Source organism: Protopterus annectens, chromosome 9.part0 (assembly GCF_019279795.1).
Source record: "Protopterus annectens isolate FY-2018-M chromosome 9.part0, PAN1.0, whole genome shotgun sequence".
NCBI lineage: Eukaryota > Metazoa > Chordata > Ceratodontiformes > Protopteridae > Protopterus > Protopterus annectens.
The window spans coordinates 1,018,684,064-1,018,709,259 of NC_056743.1; the positions used below are offsets into that span (position 1 = coordinate 1,018,684,064).

Sequence of the window (25,196 nt, forward strand, 5' to 3'; positions counted from 1 at the left end):
AGAAAATGTACAGTAACACAAAAGCTGTTAATTTAGCTACTTTCTAAGTTTATAAGAGGACTATTTAAAACCTGTTCCTATTTTTGGGCCTTTATTCCCCCAGTTATTTTGGCTTTGTTCAGGTTTTCTGCACTAAGAGGTTGAAAGGTATGCCATCAAGAGCTGGTGATAGTATGGTGTACAGTAGCCGGGTGGGGGGATCAAGAAGAATGAAGGTAAGCAACATTTGCATTTACAGAGAATCAGTGGTGTGCAGTGTGCTTTTAACAAGGTAGTAAATGTCTATGAAATGTGCTGTACTAAAAGGCAGTGTTATAGGTAATTTTTGTCATGTTTATTTAAACAGTTATTGTGTAAGCATTGTGCCAAGCCAAATACTTCAATCACAGTTCATATCAATAGTATATAGTTAAAAGCAGATGTTTCAGAAAGCTGTCAAATTAAACATTGCCCACTGTAGTGATTTAAAGTAAACCGTTCTAAACAGATTATACTTGTCAAATGGTCTTAACTGTACTATTAGTGTTATTTGTTACATACATAATTGGTAAGTAACTGGTAATATTCCTTTGTCTACAGGTTGCTTGCATGCAGTTTATAAACATTGTGGTTCATTCAGTAGAAGATATGAATTTCCGGGTCCACTTACAGTATGAATTCACCAACCTTGGGCTGGATCAGCTTTTGGAGGTAAGGACTGATGATCACCAGTAGTTGCATACTAGCCTTTTTGTAGTAATCATTGTGTAATGGTGGGTTTTAGACCTTCCTCAAATGTCATACATTTTGGAGAGGAGTGGAATACTGCTGTATTTGTATGCCTGGCAACAAGTCATAAGCTTCTATGCCTGGTTGCAAGGGCTGTAGTTGTAAGTTGTTGATGAGGGATGACATCCTACTGTTACCTGGATTTTTTTTCTGTGTGCATGAGGGCTGCTGCTGTCAGCTTGGGGACCATTGCCCCCCCCCCCAATTTGTCTTCAACTTATTAATTCTCCTGCTGCTGAACAGTCTGTAGTGCTGGGTGAGCTCCATCGATTCATCCACAGAGGCTATCATCCAGGCAGCCATGGAGGTTATTTGTCCACTCTGTCATCCTAGCAATGTGGACTTTTCTAGTTTATCTTTAGCCCTGCCCCAGTAGCTGAAATGAGCCACCCTTATCACCACAGGACCCCCCCCCCAATTCCCTGTGTGTGTGTGTGCGCTACCACCTATACATGATGCCATCACGGTCTTGCACAGACCAAGCCCATTTCCCTGGCCTTGTCCATTTTTTTTGGTGCCTTGTAAAACTCCATTTTGTTACTGGCAATTGGATGACTAAGAACCACAGTTTCCTCTCATGATGGGCAAGCCACTAGTAGCCACTTTCAGTGGTCTTCCAGCACCTGAGCTGCTACATAAACTGTGGTCATCTGGGTTGTAACCAGGTTTCTTTCATCTACAACACAGAGTTGAGCCCTGATGTAATCCATTGTTAGGTGATGAAGTTGAAACACAAAAACGTGCTACCAGGTTTGGTGAAGGGGATTGAGGGGCACTGCTTTATAGCATCAGGTCTGAGGGGAGACGTGATGTATTTCTAAGATTTGTGGCAAACAAGTCTCTGGTTCTACTGGGAGGCAAGAGAAGTTCTGCCTTATTCCCAAGTCACGGAAGAAGTACCTAATCATAGTAGTCTCATGCTTGATAGACTAAGATGAAACTATGCCTAGGCTTTTTTGAAAGGAGGATGATGTATTTGTTAGCTGATCATGTGATTGAGGGAGTGGTAATGTATTAGCAGATAGTCTGTTCTTTGAGGTGCAAAAATAATTATGACCTAAACTGGTTGAAGATTGTGAGGGGCTGTAAGGATGGGAAGAAGAGACGTCCAGTTTTTTGGCCCAGTGACTGAGTAATAGTGGAGTGATTGGTGTGGAATTTGTTTTGGTGACATGTCCCATTGTTTGCCCAAGGTTGTAATTGTGGTGGGTATGAGTGAGTTTGCTTGCTAGAAAAGTGTACAAGGTTTTCAGAAGTGAGTTTTTTTTTTTTACTGATAGCTGTGTGGGTTTTTTGACTACACTGTAATAGTCTGAGAGACTAAAGAGTGCTCAATGAAATAAAGCGACATGTTTGCTTCATGTTTTTTCACTGTGATGTATTTTATTATTATTTTATGCTGAGATTACAATGAACCCAGATTTTGTTTAAGGTAGCAATATGCCTGTACTTTATTCCTGTGCTTCCCAAGGATAACAAACAAGAGAATTGCCCAAGACCTAAACAGCAGTTTATTTTGACCTCCATTTATATGTAATAAGTGGTACAAGACAGATGTCATGGTATTAAAAGTGGTTATCTGTCTCTTGTTTGCTCCTTAGAGAATTGATAATGAAACGGTGGAGAAGTCTTGTCTTACATGTTTGATCTTGAACAATACAGCTTCAGTATTTGAGAAACTGGGTGCATGGTCTTTGTTTTGGAGCAAATCGGAGACATTTCTGAGATGTCATTCCAGTTTTATGATTGAGTGTGAAGGGCAAGACATGTAGATATACATGTCGCCCTTATACAGAATGATATTGAGGGAAGAGAGGGATTTAATGAGGAGGGAGAAGAAAGAGAGTGGCTAGGATGGCTCCCTTTTGTGTGATCTGACTGGGAGGGACTGATGGGAGAATATGTGATGTCCTTATGTTCAGTGTTGCAGTATTCTTTACATATGGGTTGTATTCCGCCAATCGACCCAATGTCCAGTCTGTACACAAAAGCTTAGAGGCACTGCCTGTATGTGGATGTCACACGAAGGCATAGCCATAAAGGGGACATCCGCATGTACAATCTTCTGAACATTTTTGCCGCCATTCGGAAAGGTTGACTCTTAAGTTTGGTCTGCCGTTGGATGCATTTGGTGTCTTCTTCCAGCTTCAGATAAATACTCCATAGGGGATTTAATATATTGCTGCTGCCTTTTGTTGTTGTTAATGTCATCCAGGAAGGGCAAGTGTAGGTGTGGAAGGCAAATTCAACATAAAGATAGTCAGAAGCTTTGCTTGTTTTGTTTAGGGCCTAATCACGACCACCAGTCCTGCTCTGTTTGTCAGGGCTTTATTCCAAAAACATTGCACAGTTGCCTGTTGGCCTTGAATCTCTATTTAGAAAACCAAAGACTCAAACGCCTGGCTAAGGACATTTATGGAAGGGTTCTGCAAGTGCTTCTGAGCCATCTGTAAAGAGGAAGGTCAGCAAAGCTAGGTCCAAATCCTTTTAGCTGTGCCTACACCCTCTGATGTACCCTTTGAGGTTGATGAAAACCCGGTGGTGCGACCAGAAGTAGGGTCTGCTCCCTCGGCAGGTACCAGTATGGAAGCAGTTAGGAGTGTGGATCTGAGCATGTCTGAGGCTATGGATATGTCTGGTTTGGATGACTTGGGGGAACCACAGCTAGTTATTGAAGAAGACTCTGGGTCTGTTGCAGCTTTTTTGTCCAAAGAGATATTGGAGGTAAGGCCTATGTCTGCCATTTCTTCCCAACAGGATAAGAATGTTAAAAAGAGGCAAAATAACTAGGAATGTTCCCAGTTCTTCAACATCAGATTGGAATGTTTTTTGTAGGGTTTCATAAAGGCTCTGATGGCTGTAAGACCTCTGTCTTCGGCTTCTCCTATAGCTGGCCCGGCCTTCTCCCCCCCTCTCCGGTGCTGCCGTCAGGGTCTGTAGAATTCCAAATTCATGACACTGATTCTAAGGAGTCTTCCTCAGATGAAGAGTCCTTAGCATAATCCACCCAGATCCTTTCTCCATGGGAATATGCTTCCCCAGAGAAAGAGTCTAATGGAGGGGGGATTCTCCCATAGCAGATCTTTCCTTTGGGGAAACTTGTAATAAAATGAAGTGGAATTCTTCTCAAATTTCAGAAGAACAGAAGAGATATTATGAGCTATTCCTGTTGGAGGTCCCTGCTCCTTCAGCTGTTCCTCCAGTCCTGCCAGCCTTCTTAGATACCTTTAAATCAGCATCTAAGACCCTTGCCTCCCAAGCTGCTGCCGCTAAAAGACCTGATCACTTCCATAAGGTCCTTGAGGACTGCAAGTTTTTTTTTAAATGCTCCTCAACTGACCCAACTGTGGTTTCCATTACTTCAGATAAATCTTCATGGCTATCTCTCTCTACTAAACTGCTTCCTTCTGATAAGGAAAGTAAAATTTTGGAAAGATTAGGTAAGAAGGTCTATACTTCTATCTTTGCTATCAGGGCTAATGTTAAGTTGTCAATCTCGCCTTCATTCTTGCTGGATGGGTTCGGAGCCGATCCTCGGCTCCAACTCGGCACTTGCTAAGCTCGAGAGCTAATTTTACCAGCTCGAGGCAACCCTATATCCTATGATGCAAGGCGGAGATTACTCGGATCTCATTTGCCGCTTCGCTAACGAGGTGCCTTCTTTTACCAGCTCTAGGTAAGTGAACTTTTTAGAGACTTTTTGTCTACCCCCTTTAACTTTATATATATAAATATTATTTTTTGTTAATTACCGACTCACTTTAACCCTATTCCTGTCAGTGTTCCCTTCTTTTTGAGTAAATATTCCCTTACTCCTAGTTAGGCCTTAGGCCTTCCCCTCCCTAAATTTTTCCTGTCAGGGATTTTTTGTGTGTGACCGTCTGTTATCCCTGTTTAATTTAATTAATTTAATTTGTTGGACTGAGTTTTTTTGTGTGTGAGTGTGTTACTGGTGTTTCATCGACACAGTTATGTCGAAGGACACTAAGGTCTCAGGCTTCAAGAAGTGTGACTCATGCTGTCAGAAGATGTCTCTGACAGACGGTCACACTTCTTGTGTTTATTGCCTGGGACCTTCGCACCTGCAGGACTCTTGTGCTATCTGTCATGCTTTCAGCCCAAGAGTCCTGCAGGAATGAAAAAATAAGCTCATATTAAGGGGCTTATTAAAGCCCGAGAGCTCCCCGACTAAGTCGGCGCCGGGGAAGCCCTCAAAACCTGTTAAGCCTTCGGCTCAGGCTTCCAAGCCGTCGGCTTCAGGTTCTTCCTCACCAGGCTCGAGATTGGCTCCGGCCGGAGCCGATCTTTCCATACCAGTCTCAGTATTGGCTCCATCTGGCGCCGATACTGTCAAGTCCAGACACTCAGTGTCGGCTCCGGCTGGAGCCGACGTATCTTCGGCTCCAATGGTTCCATTGATCTCAAAAAAGAGATCTCGATCCCCTTCTGTGGAATCTATTAATTTGGCTCCGAGATCACCCTTGCTCTCGGAGCGGAGCCATCGGAGCCGATCTTCTCGATCATCCAGGCTATCTGATCACGACCTTGAGAGAGTGGTGAGTAGACTATTAAAGTCTCTGGCATTGGCCCAAATACTCCATAGCCCATCTCAACAGATGGTAGCTATATCACATCCACCGAACATTCCTCCTTCGACTCTCTTACAGAGCTCGGAGCCGGAGCTCCTCGGAACCGGTACCATTGTGACTTTGGAGCCGATACCACCCCTTTTGGCTCAGTCGTCCTCTGCTCCGATTTCCTCCTTGAGAACTTCATTGGAGGGATCCGGGCGTCTAGTCTCTCTCGTCGGCTCCGAGGGGGCGAGTGGCATCGGACCCTTCTCCGACCCCGTTCTCCCTCTCGGAGCTTCGGCGTTGGTGAGCTCGGCCCCGACATCTGCCTCTGAGCCTTCCCTCTCGATGAGGCCTGGGGTTCCTATCTCTTCGGAGTGGGAACTTTCTGGTCTCTCTGACGGGGGAGCCTTCGAGGTGATGAGGAGTGTACTAGCCCCTGGGCTTAGTCAATGGACAGTTCCATCAGCTCCTCCCACTACAGTGCCTGCTGACGTCTCTTCCCACTCTCTTGCTCCTGGACCCAGAGATCTAACGCCTCAGGTTTCCCCATTGGGAATATCTTCCTCTTCCGAGGCTTCTCCTGATCCATCAGGAGAACCCCCCCCCATAAGAGGACATGTAAGAGGAAACATTTAGACTCCCCTGAGTCTACTACATCAGATACTGACTTGGATGAGTCGGAGGGATCCCCAAGGTCCTCCTCTGAGGATGTCTCATTTTCAGACATCCTTGAAATCCTTAAACAGAGGGGGAACTGGCCCTCCCTTAATCCCTCCGAGGATGAGTCAGTATACCTGGAGGCGTTCGGATCTCGACCCTCCACCTCCTAGGTGTCTCCGCCTTTCGACCCTCTCATGGAGGTAGTGGCTCGGAAGGCGTGGATGGCTCCAGATTCGGTGGAACCTATCCCCAGGAGACCTTCAAAATTTATTACTGCTCCACAAGATAGACAATACTTAACAAAGGGTGTCCCAGTTGATGCCATGGTGGTGGCTGCTGCCACTAAGAAGGAATTAGCTGATCCTTCAGTACCTGTCCATCCTCCTAATAAGGATTCTAGGACTATGGACAGGTACGGTAAGCGGATTTTTTCCTTCAGCGACTTTTGCCATGAGATCGCTGAACTACTTATGCCACTTCACCCGCCTTCAAAGAGATGTTCTTAAAGAGTTGGGAGAAGTTTTACAGGATCAGTCAGCTGCTGGGTCTCAGGATAAAATTAGCTCACAGCTAGGAATCCTTAACTCCATTGCTAACTCCTCCATGCGGCTCATTTCTTATGCAGCCGATGGAGCGAGTAGGGCCGCAGGCACAGGAGTGGCTTTAAGGCGTCAGTCCTGGATGCGGCTTTGTAATTTTGCAGACCCCTTCAAGGCATCTTTCACAAACTCCCCTTTTGATGGCTCGACCTTGTTCGGTCCTCAAGTGAAAGGCACTTTTACTAGATGCGAACAAGATGGCAAGACTCTTTCTGCCGTAGGAGTCCATTTCTCCACCCCTTCTAGACCTTACCCCAAATGACAGAAGGGAGGGAAAATGTGGTTCCGCAAATCTCAAGGAGTCACGCCTGACGCACAAAGTCAGTTTACCCCCAGAGGCAGAGGGGGTAACAATAATAGACGCCGCCCTAGGGGCAGAGGTGGTCCGCAGAATCAGGGTAGCAGAGAGCCCCTTTCTGATAAACCCTTCCAGCATCCCTGAGATGTTGCCCGATTGTCCGCCTTCGGAGGCAGTCGGGGGAAAATTATCACTGTACCCAATAGCCTGGCTTTCCCTTTCTCAAGACAAATGGGTACAGTCAATTATATCCGAGGGTTACAAAATTCCCTTTATTCAAACCCCAATTCAACAAAAGGGGTACCCTTCCAGACGTTCCACCCGGTCTAAGGGAACTAGCAGTACTAGAAATATCAAAACTGCTAGTAAAAAGAGCCATCCAGCCAGTCCCAGCGGACCAGATAGGATCCGGAATCAACTCAAGGTTCTTTTTAGTTCCAAAAAAGACAGGGGACTGGAAACCAATATTAGATCTGAGCAAACTTAACAAGTTTGTAAAGAAATCAAGATTCCGGATCGTCACGCTTCAGTCCATTCTGCCCTTTCTGGGCAAGGACAATTGGATGTGCTCGATAGATCTTCAGGATGCGTACTATCACATAAAAATTCACAGACGCTCCAGAAGATTTCTCCGCTTTCGGCTGGGGACCAGTCACTTCCAATTCAGAGCCCTGCCCTTTGGACTCACTACAGCCCCCAGAGTGTTCACCAAATTCATGGCAGTGGTTACGGCTCACCTGAGACGTCAAGGATTCCAGGTGTTTCCATATCTAGACGACTGGCTCCTCACAGCCACCACCAGGCATCAGCTTCTCCAAGCCAGAAATTACACCATTCACACTTGCAGAGGGCTAGGAATTTCTATAAATTTCAAAAAATCTGCCTTGTCGCCTTGTCAATATATAACATTTATAGGCGCAAAATTGGACACTGTACAACTTTCTGCAAGGTTGACAGACCAAAGGATCTTGGACATTCAGAGACACGTCCAAGTGATTCTATTCAGCAACAAAATTCAGGCCAGATTTGCTCTGAAAGTACTGGGTCTTATGGCGGCCGCCATAACACTTCTTCCCCTCGCCCGCTTTTACATGCGGCTCCTACAATGGATGCTATTCACCCAATGGTCCTTTCAACAACTTCCCATGCGTCACGAGATCATAGTAACTCCAACTTGCAAAAGACATCTGACTTGGTGGATATCGTCCCCTCAAATCCATCAAGGCAGACCATTTGTTCCTCTTGCCCCGGTTGCCACGGTTACATCGGACGCCTCCCTGATCGGGTGGGGGGGGGCATTATCAGGGCAGAATGGTCCATGGCACTTGGCAACCTTTCGAGTACCATCTGCACATAAATATTCTGGAGATGAGAGCAGTGCTTTTAACGTTGCAAGCCCTCAACGACTTTTCCCCTGGGAACTATTGCAGTCCAAACGGACAATATGGACGTAGTGTGGTACATAAACAAACAGGGCGGAACCAAGTCCTATCCACTGTGTCGAGAGGCTCTCAGACTTTGGCAATGGGCAATCTCCTCTCACCGGTTTCTGATAGCAACGCACATCCCCAGGAAATCCAACATCATAGCGGACAGATTGAGCAGAGCTATTCTCATGCCTCACGAGTGGTCTCTCAAACAGTCAGTGACGGAAGAGATTTTTCAGAAGTGGGGCCTTCCTTGCTGCGACCTTTTTGCTACACCTCAAAACAGCAAATGCCCAGACTTCTTCTCTCTCTTCCCCCTTCCAGGCCATCCCCCCAGAGACGCTCTAACCCAAGGTTGGCCCCGGGGACTTCTTTATGCTTTTCCTCCTCTTCCGCTGATACCTCAGCTAATTCAGAAAGCAACCGCCTTGAGAGCCAAGTTGATTCTCATTGCCCCTTATTGGCCTCGACAGATATGGTTTCCGTTCCTACATCATTACTTCTTGGTACAGCCATGGCATCTGGACCCGGTTCCAGATCTTTTGACCCACCAGTCGGGTCAACTGCACCAATCCATACCTTCTCTCAACCTCACTGCTTGGTTGCTCCACTTCCATCCTTAGCCAGGCTTCCTATGATTTCTAATCCTGTACGGGATATCATAGTAGCTTCCCTAAAATCTTCTACCAGAAAGATCTACACTAGTAAATGGCGACGTTTCTCTTTCTGGGCAAAAGCTAGGAACATAGACCCCTATACTGCTCCAATTCATTCGGTATTGGACTTCCTAGCTGACATTTTTAATTCAGGATCCTCTTCTTCCACAGTGAAAGTTCAACTGGCAGCCATTTCAAATTTTCATATAGGCTTTTTGGACCATAACATTATGTCACATAAACTTTGCAAGGCATTCCTTCGAGGTATCTTTTTTATTGAAACCTACAATTAGAGACCCCCCCACCACAGTGGGATCTAAATTTAATTTTAACATCCTTGATTCTTCCCCCGTTCGAACCTGCAGCTGCCTGTTCTTTGAAATTGCTTTCTTGGAATACACTTTTTCTAGTTGCCAATACATCTGCCAGGAGAGTATCTGAGCTTCATGCTCTCTGTGTTCGCCCTCCCTATCTAATATTCCACAAAGATAGGGTATCCCTAAGAACTAATCCGTCTTTCTTACCAAAGGTGGCATCTCAGACTAACCTAAATCAGTCCATTGATCTTCCAGTATTTTTCCCGAATTATTTTGATAGAGCTGAACAAAAGTTACATTATCTCGATGTTCACCGTCAGCTGAGTTATTATCTGGATAAGACAAAAATTTTTAGGAAATCTGATCAACTTTTTCTATCCTATGCAGAGAACAGGAAAGGCCTTCCAGTTTCTAAGGTAACTTTGTCTAGGTGGCTGTCTTCCGTGATCACTTCTGCTCCTCCTGGAACTAGGCCACGTAAGTCTTCCAGGAGACACCCACAGGCTAAGGCTGCTATATCTGCTGGTGTTGTCCCTCTAAAGCAGCCCTTTCAACCCAGACAAAGACCTCTGTGACACTCTGCTCCCTCTTCCAGCTCATATTTCTTTGTCTCTTAGCCTCTCTTTTTCCCTTTCTGCTGGGATGGAAATCACTCAGGACTCCTGGGTTTTTTCACTTATCCAAAATGGATACTTTATGCCTTGGGAGACTCTCCGTCCTTTTGAGGGCATACCTCAACCCCCTCTCCAGTCAACTGCATCTGTTTCCCTTGATTCTTGTTCAACTTTCCGGTCAAGGCACCATTCACTCTGTCCCTCCAGATCATCAGGGGAGGGGATTCTACTCCAGGATGTTTCTAATTCCAAGGAAAGATGGTCTTTGGAGGCCTGTCATAGATCTTTTCCTGTTGAACACTTTCCTGGTGGTGCCTTCTTTCAGAATGCTATCCCTGCTTGCTCTCCTTCCCCTCCTTAAGCTTTCTTAGCTTCTCTGGATCTCAGGATGCACACCTGCATATCCCTATTCATCCTCACTTCAGGAAGTTTTTGTGTTTCTCTGTGGGTTCTTTGCACTTTCAGTTTACTGCCTTACCCATTGGTCTTTCTACTGCTCCAAGGGTATTCACAAAGTGCCAGACACCAGCCATTGCCTATTTAAGGCTAAAAGGCCTTCAGGTTTACCAATACTTGGACGATCTGCTGTTTTTGGCCAACAGCCCAGACTTGTTAACACATCATCTGGACCTAGCTATTTTCTTTCTGCAGGCCCTGGGTTTCTCAATAAATTTAAAAAAATCATGCCTCACACTAAGTCAAGATCTCATATTTCTGGGGTGCAGGTCCCACACAGACCTGACAATATTTTTTCTTCCTGTTTAGAAAGCAACCTATCTCAGGACATTCATGGAGGCTCTTCTGCCTTTTCCTTCCATCACAGCCAGGGATTTTGAGATTGCTGGGGTTTATGGCCTTCACTATTCCCATGCTGCCCTTTGCAAAGCTACATTTAAGACCCCACAGGAAACCAGTTCCTCCTCCTTTGGCATCTTAACTATGTGTAAGAAAAGCTTACTCAGGCCCCTTTTGAGCTTTGCACATGGAAAACTGCTTCTAGTCGCCGTAACCTCTGCTAGAAGGGTCTCTGAGATTCAGGCATTGATGGCCCCCCTTTCCTAGTTTTTCATAGGGACAGAGCATCCTTGAGAACTAATCCAATCTTCATGTCCAGAGTGGTGAATGTGTTGTCTGTCAATAAGTCCATCCAATTGCCTACCTTCTTCCCTTCGCCTCAATCCCCCAGTGAGAGGATTTTGCATACCGTAGCTGTGCATAGACAACTCAGATTTTACCTTGACAAAACAAGTCCATTAGGAAGTCTGACCAACTTTTTGTGTCCTTTCATCCCAGGGCTCAGGGTTTGCCTGTATCCAAACAAACTATTTCCACATGGATCTCTAAGGCTGTTGTGTTGTGCTATGAATTTTATGGGAAGTCGTTATCGGCATCTGTTAAGGCACATTCCACTAGATCAGTTACATCTTCAGGGGCCTTCTTTAAAGGTCTAGATGCTCATTCCATCCTGGAAGCTGTTATCTGTTCATACTTCTACGAAACATTGTAATTTGGACACTGTTTCTAGATCCAGGGCAGGATTTTCTAGGGTGATTCTACTTGGATTCTTGGAAAATGCTTCCTCTTAGTTTTCCCCTACTCTGTTCTCTTCCCTGGGTTCACTTTCAGCTTTTGCACTCTCCCATATGTATAGAATACTGCAACATTGAGTAGGAGGACATGGAATAGTTGTGTAAAATCTTACCATAACCAGAGATGTCCTTCTGTATGTTGCAGTATTCTATCCCTCCCACCTTCACCCCTACAACTTGCTCTTTCCTAGAATGATTTTCTTAGGCTCCCTTTGGACTCACTTCCTCATGGGGTTTTCATATTCTGAAGATTGTACATGCGGATGTCCCTTTTATGGCTGACTCTGTCTATGGCTTTGTGCGACATCCCATGTACAGGCAGTAGCTATAAGCTTTTGTATACAGGCCAGACGTCGGGTCAATGGTTGGAGTACAATCCATATGTAAACAATACTGCAACGTAGAAGAGAAGGACATTTATGGTTGTGGTAAGATTTTTACACAACTATTCTTTCTCTGTTTTTATGGGGAAGTAACCGCGACTGAAGTAGATTGTGAACCTGCTGAGTGTTTGTCCATATCCTGAGTTTTATAGAGCTTCTCATAGAAGCTGAAACAAGAATCTCTGCTGCAGTATAATTCATGTCTGTGAACATGTTAAATTTTCCATGATTTATTTCTAAGTGCAACATAAGCCAGGTGGGCTGTCTCTAGCTTTTAAATTTGATGGAGATTTATTTTCGCAGGAGCAGATTATTTTGTGTGTCTGAGGATAGCAACTTTTGTGATATTGTCATGGGTGCTGTAATCACAGGCCTACTGGTAACTGTTTGGATCTTGCTTTTGTTCCTTGCTTTTGAGGGTGTTATTCTCAACCCCTGATTTTAAAGATAGTATCCTTCTGCAGTCAAGGCTTCTTAGGGGAAGGGACTTTTCTTTGTCTCCAGACCTGGGTTGTGAGGTATGGTGAGCTACTGTATTTCCACATTTGGTGACAGAGTATGGACACTTGACTTTGGTTCATTGACAAGGCTGAGACATTATTAAAGTCGTTTTACGGACAGCGACTCCGTCTGACCCTGCTGCAGTTCTTGGGGGAGAGTGCACTGTACTGTAGTTAGGTATGATAGTGAAACATGGAACCTTGCAGTAGATCAGTCCTGATGTTGGCAGTTTTGAAGCGTTATAGTAGTTCTAAATTAACTTGGCATAGGGTCAGACCCCTTTGTAGTACAAAGACTGGTGGAAAGAGAGATGGGAACATGCTGTGTTACAGTAATCCAGATCTCACTGGGGAGGGGGACTGCAACAATGCCTGGCCTGATGGCAAGAGGTAGTAATATCATGTTATCTATGTAGCACAGACATGGAAGGACAGGGCTGCGCTTTATTCCCAGGCTTTGTTGTAAGAGACGTAGCTTTTTCTGTAATTCTGCCCTTGGTTCATGGCTAAAATACAGCTGCAATCTAGACCCATTTGGGCTTCTTTTTAATAAGAACATTGCATGTGAGCTGTGGTTTGACTGTCACAACATATTGCAAGTTGTCCATATCATACTTTCATCGAAGAAATACATCAGCTTAAAAACACACTATTCTTTTTTTGAGCATTTTTTCTGCTATAAGGACATACATGATGCTTACAAATAAATGCTGCTGTGCTGCAGGTTAGTTTTGTAAACTTGATCTTGCATCAGGGCATTGGTGGCAGAGGATAAGCATTTATTTTAACACTAGACTTGTAACAGTTTTGAACATCTATAATTTTACTGGAAACAACAAGCTCTGCACCATATTTAAAAAAAAAATTGGTGAGGCCAGACCATTGCTTGCAGATATAACTTTGTTGCTTCTGATTTGGTGGATTTAATGGTGTCTTTGCAATGAACACTAGGATCATTTACATTACTGCTACTCATTAATCTGTTATGAAGTTAGTTGTATGACCAAACCTGTGCCTAAAGTGCAGATAACAGTAGGTTTGCTGTCCCCAATGCAGTGCTGCAAAATTAATTTGAGTGGGGTTTGTTAAAAAGCTGAATAAATGTAGACACACGGGACATGATCTGATTTCCATGAGATGCTGTTCCAACTGATTTCTGTAGAAGTAAGGATGTACCACATGATATGTTAATCACTGTAGCCAGTTGTTAGTTTTAGAAGCCTATACTCACATATTTTTTTAGACCTTTGAAGTGTACATCTGAGATGATGTGCATTATCGCAGTGGCCATTTAAAGCTGACTTTAACACTGTATACTTTGCATGCCACAGGCTATTTATATTGAAATTAAAGATTAAGCAGATGTGATGGCCTGTTTACCACAAGCCATTAATAAAGGAACCTCAATCCTCACCACTGACACAGGAGAGAGATGGTCACTAAGAGCAGAAATGGATTTACACAGTATTTTCAAATGCAGCTCTCTGCATCAAGCAGAGTTTTCCCCAAGACCATACAGGGAACCATCTTCCAGACCTGGGAATGGACTCTTTCTCTCCAGATCCCAAAAAAGACTCGATTTGGAACAGTGTGTCCCAGTTCCAAGTAGCTGACACACCCACACCCACACCTGGGTATTTGATTTTTACGCACACACACACACACACACACACACACACACTCGGTCTCCTGGGAAAAGCTGGCAGAGATTTAATAGCTGTGACCCCTTCTGCCCGGACTTTAAAGGTAACCACCTTGCCACCAGTCAACTACTCTAAGGTTGTTACAAGGATATCCACTTATACTGTGTAAAATCAATACTAATATAAGTGGTACAATGTAATTAAAGCAGCCAGGCTTTTCAGAGTGGCCAAGACATCATTAAAACAAGCAGAAATACTGTCACAATGTTAAAGGTATTCTCACATAGACCAGCTATAATGAAATGTATAAAATATTTAATAATTAATAATAGAAAACATGAGAACACTAAATTATCGAAGTATAGTGAACACCAGAGTTTCAATCACAAGAGAAATAAACAACACAGTTGGACAGATTCACACTGATGCAGAAAAACAATATTTATCTAATCTCACTGTGTATTTCCTGACTCTCTAAAGAATAACTGTTCCCTAGCTAACTTAATACAACAAGGTAAGATAGGATGCAGAGGTGTTTACTTCCACAAGGCAAGGTGATGAGCTTCCAACTTCTGACTCAGCTGAACTGACTGTGATAACTGACATAGATCTTTTATATCAGGTTCCGAAGAAAGCAAAACAAACTGCTGTGAGAGTTCCATCCTCTTAGTGCTGGTTATAGAATGACATTGCATTGATCATCTGAGTCTGGTACAATGCATACTCAGAGCTTTGCCAAGGTCTGTTGAAGTATTTGAAAATTATAGAACAATTTCAACAACTTCTATTCTTCCCTTCCAAAATTCTCTCTTTAAACATATACATTTAATCAGTTTAAAGAACACTGTTGATACATTTCCAACACAAGCATCTGTACAAGTCAGGGTGACAATTAAGTGACACAAAGCTATCCACAAAACTCCAGCCAGCCATGCTGGCACATGCCACACATGCACTGCCCCACTCCCCTTGGCACAGATGGCATTACCTCACATTGTCACAACACACATTGAAAAAAAAATTACTAATGCATCTTTTCAGTCTGTAGAATCTTGTTTAACTTTGAAACAATACACATAATCTTGTTTTTTGAATATTTTTCCATGTTTGAGAAATTTATTTTATTTTCTTTTGAGATATTTCTTGCTGCGTTATAGCTTAATTTGGAGAGAGAATTCCAAGACCCTTCTGTCTCTGCTTATCTTGACTTTTCACAGCTGTCACTCTCTTTTCTTGCAGCATGAGTGGTTTCACAATTCTGGGACTTTCTCTTGTCACAAGTTTGTCTGTCTTCCCTATCAATATCATGTGATTTGGTTTCAGATGCTTTGCTAAACAGCTTTAGCTTCAGGCTATGGACTTTCCTAGGGCTTTTGTATACTTGGTTTCTCTTCTGTACATCTTGTATTTTTCTTCAGTTTCTGTCATAGTAGCATTTCCATGTTTCCTGGTTTCTTTCAAGGATTTCCTTTACTTTTTGTTGATTTTTCAAGTATATCCATATTGTACTTGAATTTAGTGATCTGTTGTACAGCCTTCTGCCAGCCAACAGTTAATTTTTGTAATTTTCAGGCATTCTAGCATTATGAAATGGTAATTTTTATAGCTTTCCCTAGAGTTCTTGCTCATAAAATTCTAAACCGTTTGAGTAATTCTTTCCACTTAGTCATTGGTTTTAAACAAATGTGGACATGATTTTTGTTTTAACTTCCCATTTATACATAAGTCCTCTGAACTTCTAACCTGTGTATTGAAGACCATTGATAGGTGTATACCATCATTGATTCTCTCCAGTTTTGAAAGTATATAGTTTCTTGCACTCACACATTGACTTGCTGTGCTTGTCAGTTTGAGTATTTCAGGGAATGTGAAAAAAATAATGCAGATATGTAAGATGCATGGATTGACTGAACTGGAAGTAGTCTGCATCTGCTTGGCTGCATTGATGCCCTGGAACTAGGTATGCTAGCATTTCTTTGGAGTTAGGTGTGTCATGCATTATATGTGGCACAGCTTTACACACTGCTCATTCTGCCAGAGTTGATTTTCCTCTTAAAACATTGCTCCTGTTGTTTTGTAGCATTGGTGTGCATGTGTCTCCTCTTCACACATTTTTTCACTTGATTAGGAAATGCTTGAAGATCGAGCCCTGGATACAGTTTCTTCATTGAAGTTTAAAGTAAAGCTGACTTTTTTTTTCTTGTGATGATTTTTACATATGCAGACCTTCCCTTTTTACAGCGTTCATTAACTGTTTTCCAAGTCAATTTTAGTACACCTCTGCAATTTTTCTACTTTTTCATCTGTCATTAATAACTACGGTATCACAGAGAGTCTTTATTTCTTGTAGAAGTTCTTCATACTTTTATAATATGCTGTACTCACTACATGTCTTCTGCGCAATACTTTTTATCTGTTTTTGACTTTTAGGTCATATATCTGTAGATTATGTCGCCTGCAGCTAAGAGAATATTTTCTACAAAGGCTTTCTGAATAGGCTTTGCAAGCATTTGTGGTATGTTTATTCTTTTTTAAACACCTTTATTAAATTATTACTTAAGACACAGGCAAACGGAAAAAAACATTTTAACATTTTTCTCATTTAGATACTTTATATACAGAAATCTTCTCTTTATAACTATAAACAGTTCAACATTACATAAATTGCTGAATTCCTTCCTTCAAACCTTACTCCTCCTCAACATTGTTCTGGATGTATTCTTCCCACAATTTTGTTACATTTTTTCTTGACATTCCTTACCAGAGGCAAATTCATGAAGTTTCTCACATCACACATGTTTGCTACTGGTTCCTTGTCTAAGTGTAGCTGTCTTGTGCATCTGTGAATGCTCTTGACCCATGGGCAATTTGTATGTTCTCTTGTAGGAAACCAGGTCCTGTGCTATTATCATTGTCCCATACTTGCAAAACAGCTGCCTTATTTACATTGTTTTAATGTTGGAACATCTGCAATTAGTTTCTTGAGCATTTTAAAACTCCAAGTTTATACCTTCATTCCTAGACTATATTTTTGTTCTAACAGTTTTCTTAGATGCAGTTATTTCTGATAGGTATGAGCACTGCAGTGTACAGCATAATTAATAGAAATCTTACTACTACCTGTCTATTTTCTAGTCTTTGCATTTGCACATTTCCTGGGATTACTTCTAGATCAGGTTTCAGACTCTGACATAAGAATATGGCCCATAATTCTCAGACATGTCATCCTGGTTAACATTTGCTCCTATTTAGTTTGAAGTTATGTTGCCTTAACTTATTCAGTGACTGTTTCAGTCTTTTATTAGGCTTTTTTGTTCCTAACCCACACAAATAGATAATTGGTATGTTTGCAGTAGTTTCCAAACCTACATTTATCATGGGCAAGTGTTTTTGAAACAATGCTGGTGCTTATGAAATACCAAGTATAAGTTGAAGGAATCTAAAATTTCTAATGCAGTATTAACTGTACACATTTGAAGCTTTGTTCATATAATTTTGTGTGCAGGAAACCATAATTTGCACCTAGTACCAAAGAACAGAGCACTTGGCATTTTGATGCCAGTTGTAAGCAATGGGCAATTCTGTGTTATAATCACTTTATATAGATCTTATAGAATAAGATGTGAATATCTCTCATAGCACTGATGCCACTTTTCACACATTTTGTTGTCTTGAATTGCTTCTTAATGAAATCCAGATTTTCCTTTCTCTTTTATTCATGTTCAGTTTTACTGCAGAATGATACATGCTATGAGTACTTTTCTAGGATAATGCATCAGTGGTATTGCAGCAACTTTTATTTGTGTTATTTTAACAAGCTTCCTAAGCCTTAAAAGAAATCTGAAGAGTCATCTGGCATATTACTGCTGTGACCTGCACATAATCTAAAATACATGTCATAAATTCTGTACACACAGATGTTATGTGATCCTATCTCGCCTACATTCTGACTGATGGGTTCGGAGCCGATCCCTCGTCTCCGACTCGGCACGCTTATGCTATAGAGCAAGGCCTCTAATTGGCTGAGCTATCTTTATCCCAGGATGCACCACCACTAATCCCCCAGATCTCGTTTGCCACTTACAGAGCTTGGACGTGGTCTCAACATTGGCTGGGCTAAGTACTATATTTATAGTCTCTTTTCCTGTCAGTAGTTCACTCATTTCAACCCAAAAGCTGTTTTAACGGCTATTTTTTGTGTACGAGTGTGTTTCTTGTTATTTCATTAAGTTTTGCTTAATTTTTCCTGTCAGAGAAGGTTCCGTTTAAGTTAGAGGGGCCTTCCCCTGTACTAACTACTTTAGTGGTTGTGTGTGGGTCAAGTACCCGTTTGAGTTAGAGGGTCTTGACCCTCCTTGTTTCCCTTTTCCTTCCTTTCTTACTGTTATTGTGTAAAAAAAAAAAAAAAAAAAAGAAGTTCTTTAGTTAATATTTTTTCGGAGTTAGTGTTTTTTGGTGTATACAAACGCTTAATCTACTGTTGTGGTATATTTTTTCTACATTATGTCCAAAGAACATAAACCCTCCGGGTTTAAAAAGTGCACGAGGTGTGGGTTCAAAATGTCCATAACGGACGACCACTCCTCGTGCGTCTATTGTCTTGGCGCCAAACATTTACAGGAATCGTGCAGTGTATGCCATGCGTTTTCCTCCAGAGTCCTCCAGGAGAGGATGAACAAATTAATCCTCAAAGGATTAATTAAGTCTTCCAGTCTCCGGTGTTTCAAAAGATGGTTTCGGCTCCGGCCCAGTTGGCTTCGGAGCCGATGGTCCACTCCCTTACTGTACTTCCTCCTCCGACAGCTTCGGCACCGTTGGAGCAGGTGTTGGTGGAAACAGTGGAGGTGTTAGGGTCAGGCCCGACCCTTGCTCCGACTCCGGCTCCTGGGTCAGAGTTCAGTGCACGGACTTCTTCCTTCGGCCCTGGGGGGGAGGCTTTGGGATTGATACCTTCGGTCCCAAGTCTCCCTCTTGGTGCGTCGGCGGCGGGAGTACCGTCCACTGTCGTGGCCACGGAGGGGGGACCTTCCCAGGATTCTGGTGGTCCCGCCTTCAGGGCTATGAGGAGTGCTCTAGCCAAATCTTCATTGGCTACCTCCACAGTTTCCCCAGCTCCTTCCCTACATTTGGAGACTGGGTCGTTGGCAGTTCCCCTGTCCGCAGACAGCGGAGCCCCTGGGCCTCAGGTTACCCCCGCTGGGGTTACTCCCTCTCCTGGAGGTCCTTCCGAAGCCTCTTCGGAAGAACCTCCCAGGAAGAAAACGTGCAAGAGGAAGCACGTTGACTCCCCTGACGAGTCTTTGACATCTGACACCGATCTCGATGATGCAGAGGGGTCCCCCAAGTCGTCCTCGGATGATGTCTCCTTTGCAGACATCCTGGAAGCCCTAAAACAACAAGGCGGCTGGCAGTCCAAACCTCCCTCTGCTGATGAGTCGGTGTTCCTGAAGGCCTTCGGGGCTCAGCCCTCCGCCTCCTGGGTGTCTCGCCCTTCGACGAGCTCTTGGATTTGATCTGTCGAAGGGCATGGGAACACCCGGACTCTGTGGAACCGGTGCCCGCTCGTCCAAACAAATTTCTTCGGCCCCAGATAGAGAGTTCCTTATAAAAGGTGTGGCTGTGGATGCTATGGTGGTGGCATCTGCTACACAGCAGGATGTAGCAGAGGCTTCTACATCTGTCCATCCTCCTAATAAGGAGTCTAGGAGCATGGATCGGTACGGCAAGCGCACCCTAAGTTCAGCGGCCTTTACCCTGAGGTCTTTGAACTACCTGACGCACTTTACGAGATTCCAGAGGGATCTGATTAAGGAGCTATCCGATACCCTCTTAGGTAACCTGCCTGAGGAGCTGGCCCAGACGGTTGGATCTCAGCTGGCTACAATGTCATCCATCTCGAACTCGTCCATGAGGCTCATTTCGTATGCGGCCGAAGGGCGGTAGAGCTTCGGGTACAGGCATTGCTCTCGGAGACAAGCCTGGCTCCGCCTGTGTCATTCGCGGAGGCCTTCAAGTCTTCATTCGCCGACTCCCCTTTGATGGGTCCTCCCTGTTTGGGCCCAAGGTGAAAGACACACTTACCGCTGTGAACAGGAGGGTAAGACTCTGACTGCCGTGGGGGCACGATTTTCCACTCCCTTCGGCCTTATCCCAAGGCTAAAGAGGAGGGAAGATGTGGTTCCGAGATTGCATAAGTCTTATCCCTCTCAGCAGGAAGGTTCCCCTCCAGAGGCAGAGGAGGGGAAATTCATCAGGAAGACGCCGTCCCAGAGGCGGCAGAGGCCCCGCAACACTGGAGACTGCGAGTCCTTTCGTGGCTCTTCAGCATTTCATAGTCCCTGAGGATTGCCCGACTGTGCTGCTCGAGCCAGTCGGGGTCGTTTTCAAGCACCTAAAGGCCTGGGAAGGGATCACTCAGGACCGATGGGTGCTTCAATTATCGCCGGAGGTTACTCCATCCCATTCTGTTGTTCCCCTCAGTCCAAAAGAATCCCGGACCCGCCACCCAGTCAGCGGGATACCGCAGCGAAGAAATTTCAAAACTGCTGCAAAAGGAGCCATCCAACCGGTCCCGCAGACCAGATCGGATTAGGGACTTACTCAAGATTCTTTTGGTGCCAAAAGACCGGGGACTTGAGGCCCATTTTGGACCTAAGCAACCTAAACCGTTCAGTCAAAAGTCCAAGTTCGAATGGTCACTTTACAAACCATTCTCCCATTGTTGGAGAAAGGTGTTTGGATGTGCTCCATAGACCTCAGGGACGCGTATTACCATATCAAAATACATCAAACGTCCAGGAGACACTTGCGCTTCAGCCTAGGAGGCAGTTATTTTCAGTTCCGTGCGCTGCCCTTTGGTCTCACCACAGCCCCCAGGGTGTTCACCAAATGCTTGGCAGTAGTGACTGCTCACTTGAGGAGTCTAGGATTCCAGGTGTATCCGTACCTAGACGACTGGCTTCTAACTGCCACCTCCAAGCATCTACTTCTACGGAGCCTACAAGCCACAACATCACTGGGCAATTCCCTCGGAATCACCTTCAATTGGCCAAAGTCTGTGTTACGGCCATCTCAAAGAATAAGATTCATAGGGGCAGAGATAGATTCAAACCAGATGCGGGTCTATCTACCTGCAGACAGAATTCAGATCATACAAAACCAGGTTCGAGCCTTACTCCCCAGGTCCAAAGCCCCAGCCAGAATGGTCATGCAGCTATTGGGATCGATGTCTGCCACAGTTCTGCTAGTTCCCTTGGCAAGGTTACACATGAGAATCCTCCAGTGGCTTCTTTCAAATCAGTGGTCCTTTCAGGAACTCCCTCTCAATCATCTAATATGGATCACAGAATCTTGCAGACGGGACCTTCGCTGGTGGCTAGTGTCCTCCAATTTGGATCAGGGACGTCCCTTTGTTCTTCCTCCTCCGGCCACTTTGACCACGGACGCCTCCCAGACGGGGTGGGGGGGGGCATTCCCTGGGCAGGTCAGTCCAGGGCAAATGGCATCCGGAAGAGACCTCTCTCCACATCAACATCCTAGAAATGAGGGCAGTACTCCTGTCCCTTCAAGCCCTTCACTATTACCTCCCTCAGGGCATAATTGCTGTTCACTCAGACAACATGTCAGTTGTCTGGTACCTGAACAAACAGGGAGGGACCAGATCCTATCCTCTTTGCAGAGAAGCGATGAGGGTCTGGGAATGGGCAGTCTCAACCGAACGCTTCCTAGTGGCTACTCACATACCGGGCAAATCCAATGTGATAGCCGACAGGTTGAGCAGAACCATCCTCTCTCCTCACGAATGGTCTCTGAACATGACTATTACAAGACAGATTTTCAGCAAATGGGGAGTTCCGTGCTGCGACCTCTTCGCTACTCCTCTGAATGTGAACTGCAAAGATTTTTTCTCCCTAACCCCGGCTCCGGGGAAGAGCCCCATGGACGCGTTAGTCCATCCTTGGCCCACCGGCCTGCTTTATGCCTTCCCTCCAGTTCCTCTCCTACCCAGGGTAATTCAGAAGGCATCTCTCTTAGGGAGCAAGATGATCTTAATTGCTCCTTACTGGCCTCGTCAAGTCTGGTTTCCCTATCTTCGGAAACATGCTCTGGAAGGTCCATGGTTCCTGGACCAGGTCCCAGACCTACTGATTCATCAGTCGGGACTACTACACCAGTCCCTACACACATTAAAATTGACGGCCTGGCTCCTCCTCTTCCGACCATAGTCAGGAGACATGCACTAGACCCAGATGTAGTGCACATATTGTCTTCAGCCCACAAGTCTGCTACGAAGAAACTGTATTCTAGCAAATGGAAAAGGTTTGCTATCTGGGCTCAACTCCGGGGCCTGGACCCCATTTCTACCCCCGTGGCAGAAGTACTCAAGTTCCTGACCTCTCTTTTCAACCAAGGCTCTTCGGTTTCTACCATCAAAGTACAATTGGCAGCGATTTCTAATTTTCATGAATCCATAGACCCACCCTTAATGAGCAACAGGTTGTGTAAGACCTTCTTGAAAGGTGCTGCTCTATTAAGACCTCCGGTTTCTCATCCTGCACCTCCTTGGGATCTCGATATAGTATTACGTGCCTTGACTTCTTCCCCCTTTGAACCGGCAGCTACCTGTGATCTAAAGTTTCTATCATGGAAGACAGCTTTTTTAGTGGCAATTACTTCAGCCAGAAGGGTTTCAGAACTTCAAGCCTTGTCAGTGAAACCCCCGTACTTGGTTTTTCATACGGACAGGGTTTCCCTCAGACCAAATCCTTCTTTTGTTCCTAAAGTCTGTTCTACTCTATGCTTGCAACAGTCATTAGAGCTCCCAGTTTTTTCCCAAAATACTCCAATAAAGCGGAATTTATTTTCCACACACTAGATGTCCACAGGCAGTTACGTTTTTATTTGGATAGGACCAAACAATCAAGGAAGACAGATCAGTTGTTTGTGTCCTTTGCAGAAAACAAGTTGGGCAAAGCGGTCACAAAAGTCACTATTGCCAAATGGATCAGGGACTGTATTACTCAAGCTTATATTTACTCTAACAAAGAGCTTTCCACCTCTGTCAAGGCTCATTCTACAAGGGCTATGGCTACTTTGGTAGCATTTCATTCTAAGCTTGCTATTGGTGACATTTGTGCTGCGGCTACATGGTCTTCCCTGCACACCTTCATTTCTCACTACAAATTAGATGTGGCATCTAGAGGACGAGCTTCATTTGGTTCCACAGTGCTCAGGAGTGTTTTCCAATGAGCCACCCGGGATTTAGGCGCTAGGGGGCTGTCCCATCAGTCAGAATGTAGGCGAGATAGGATCACATAACATCTTTTAGTTATGTACTCACCATAACTTCAGATGTTTGGGATCCATCTCGCCTACATTCCTAATAACTCCACCCTCCTTCCCCCTTCCTTGGAGATCAGAGGATATCAGAAGGTCCGAATCCTGTTGTTTCATCATGAAACATCTAACAATGTTATATAAACAAGCTGTGCATGTGTGCATGAATGCGGACAAACAAGATCTGGGGGATTAGTGGTGGTGCATCCTGGGATAAAGATAGCTCAGCCAATTAGAGGCCTTGCTCTATAGCATAAGCGTGCCGAGTCGGAGCCGAGGGATCGGCTCCGAACCCATCAGTCAGAATGTATGCGAGATGGATCCCAAACATCTAAAGTTATGGTGAGTACATAACTAAAAGTTTTTGGTTTTAAACTGAGAATTCCTGTTGTCATTCCTATGTTATTATTGTTGATGTTGTTATTGCTACTATAATTATAACTATTATGTAATAGGTAATCTAACTTCAAGTGCTACTATCTTGAAAAAGACTGAACTTTTAATGTGTTAATCTGCTCACTTGTTAATGGTGTTATCTGCTGGCCAGAATAAAACAGCCACATAGCTATTTCAGTACCATGTAGCATCCCTGTGAAAATTTTCTGACAAGGATTTTTTACTTTAACCTGTCTGGTTTAAATTCTATATTTTCCATTAAATCTTATGTATTTCTAATAGTCAGCCTTCCTCCTCCCACTTACTATCGGAGTCATTTGCACGTTTCACTTTATCCATTCTTCACTTCCACAATAGCCACATCAGTTTATCATAATTTGATCTACAGCATTCCACAGTCTTGTAAATGCATTTACTTTATTCTTAAAAAAAAAATGCTCTCTTCTAGTTTAGATCGTTCATGTTTGTTTAAGAGATGGGCAGTCTTACTGTCATGCTTATTGCCACATCTGCCACAAGCCTGTATAGGATTTTATGCTGTTGTAAAGAACAGTTGTGTAATAAATTGGAAATTCTTTCTGGGATAGTAAAAAAGTGCTTCTGGTTTTGTCTGTCTTCATGAAAAGTAAGACAAATACCTTTGCAGGAGCGTTCACAGCAACTTGTAGGAGTGAAGCACTCTAAATAGTTTCAGTACTTTTCTGCCAAAGCACTTGCAGTGAAGAATAAATAGAGCTTATAGCTCCAAAGTTTCTTGTTTTCTGCAAAATTTCCTTGAAGTACAAGAATTATTGAAGGATACAGTTTAACCATATTTCTTGAACCAACAAAAAACAAGGCTGTTCTGAAATGTGATATCAAACAAACTGAAAAAATACTAGAACCACACAAGAAAGGCACAGGGAAAAGTCAAGTTGGTTTAGTGTTTTAACTTTAATTTTCCACTTTGTCATTTAGACTTCTTTGGAAACATTATATCAATCACTCAACTTTACATAAATACATGTGAAATACCATTGAAAAAAAATCAGACTCAACTTACAGTAATATTAACCCTGTCTATACCACTTCATTTTTTTTAACTCTTAACATCTTTTCCTTAATAAAGAAGTGTTATAGTTTAACCCTGGCTACCGATCTGCTTTTAATTTAATTTGCTATTTGGGTTCCTTCATTTCTACTATATTTTTGTAATTTTTTTGTAATTTAAATTATTAAAATGCTAAACCAAATTGACTCTTTTCCCTGCACCTTTCTTGTTTGGTTTTAATATTTTTGAACCCTATTTCCACTGCAAATTATACTACTGCAGTTCAAAATACACAGACTTGGCAGTAAATATATTTATTCAGTTCTTAAGAAGTATTTCTGTAAGATATTTCATTTTCTGCTACCACATCCTTTAATAATAAGACATTTTAAAAGAAAGGGGGGGG

General features: G+C 43.6%; 1 protein-coding gene across 1 annotated transcript in view; it reads left to right on the plus strand.

Moving 5' to 3' along the window:
• FMNL3 (formin like 3) overlaps positions 1–25,196 on the plus strand; it is a 1,635,345-nt gene that overhangs the window by 908,638 nt on the left and 701,511 nt on the right. Inside the window, exon 11 of the mRNA XM_044082195.1 lies at positions 580–690. Within this exon, the coding sequence (XP_043938130.1) occupies positions 580–690 (111 nt within the window). The remainder of the gene's footprint in view (positions 1–579; positions 691–25,196) is intronic.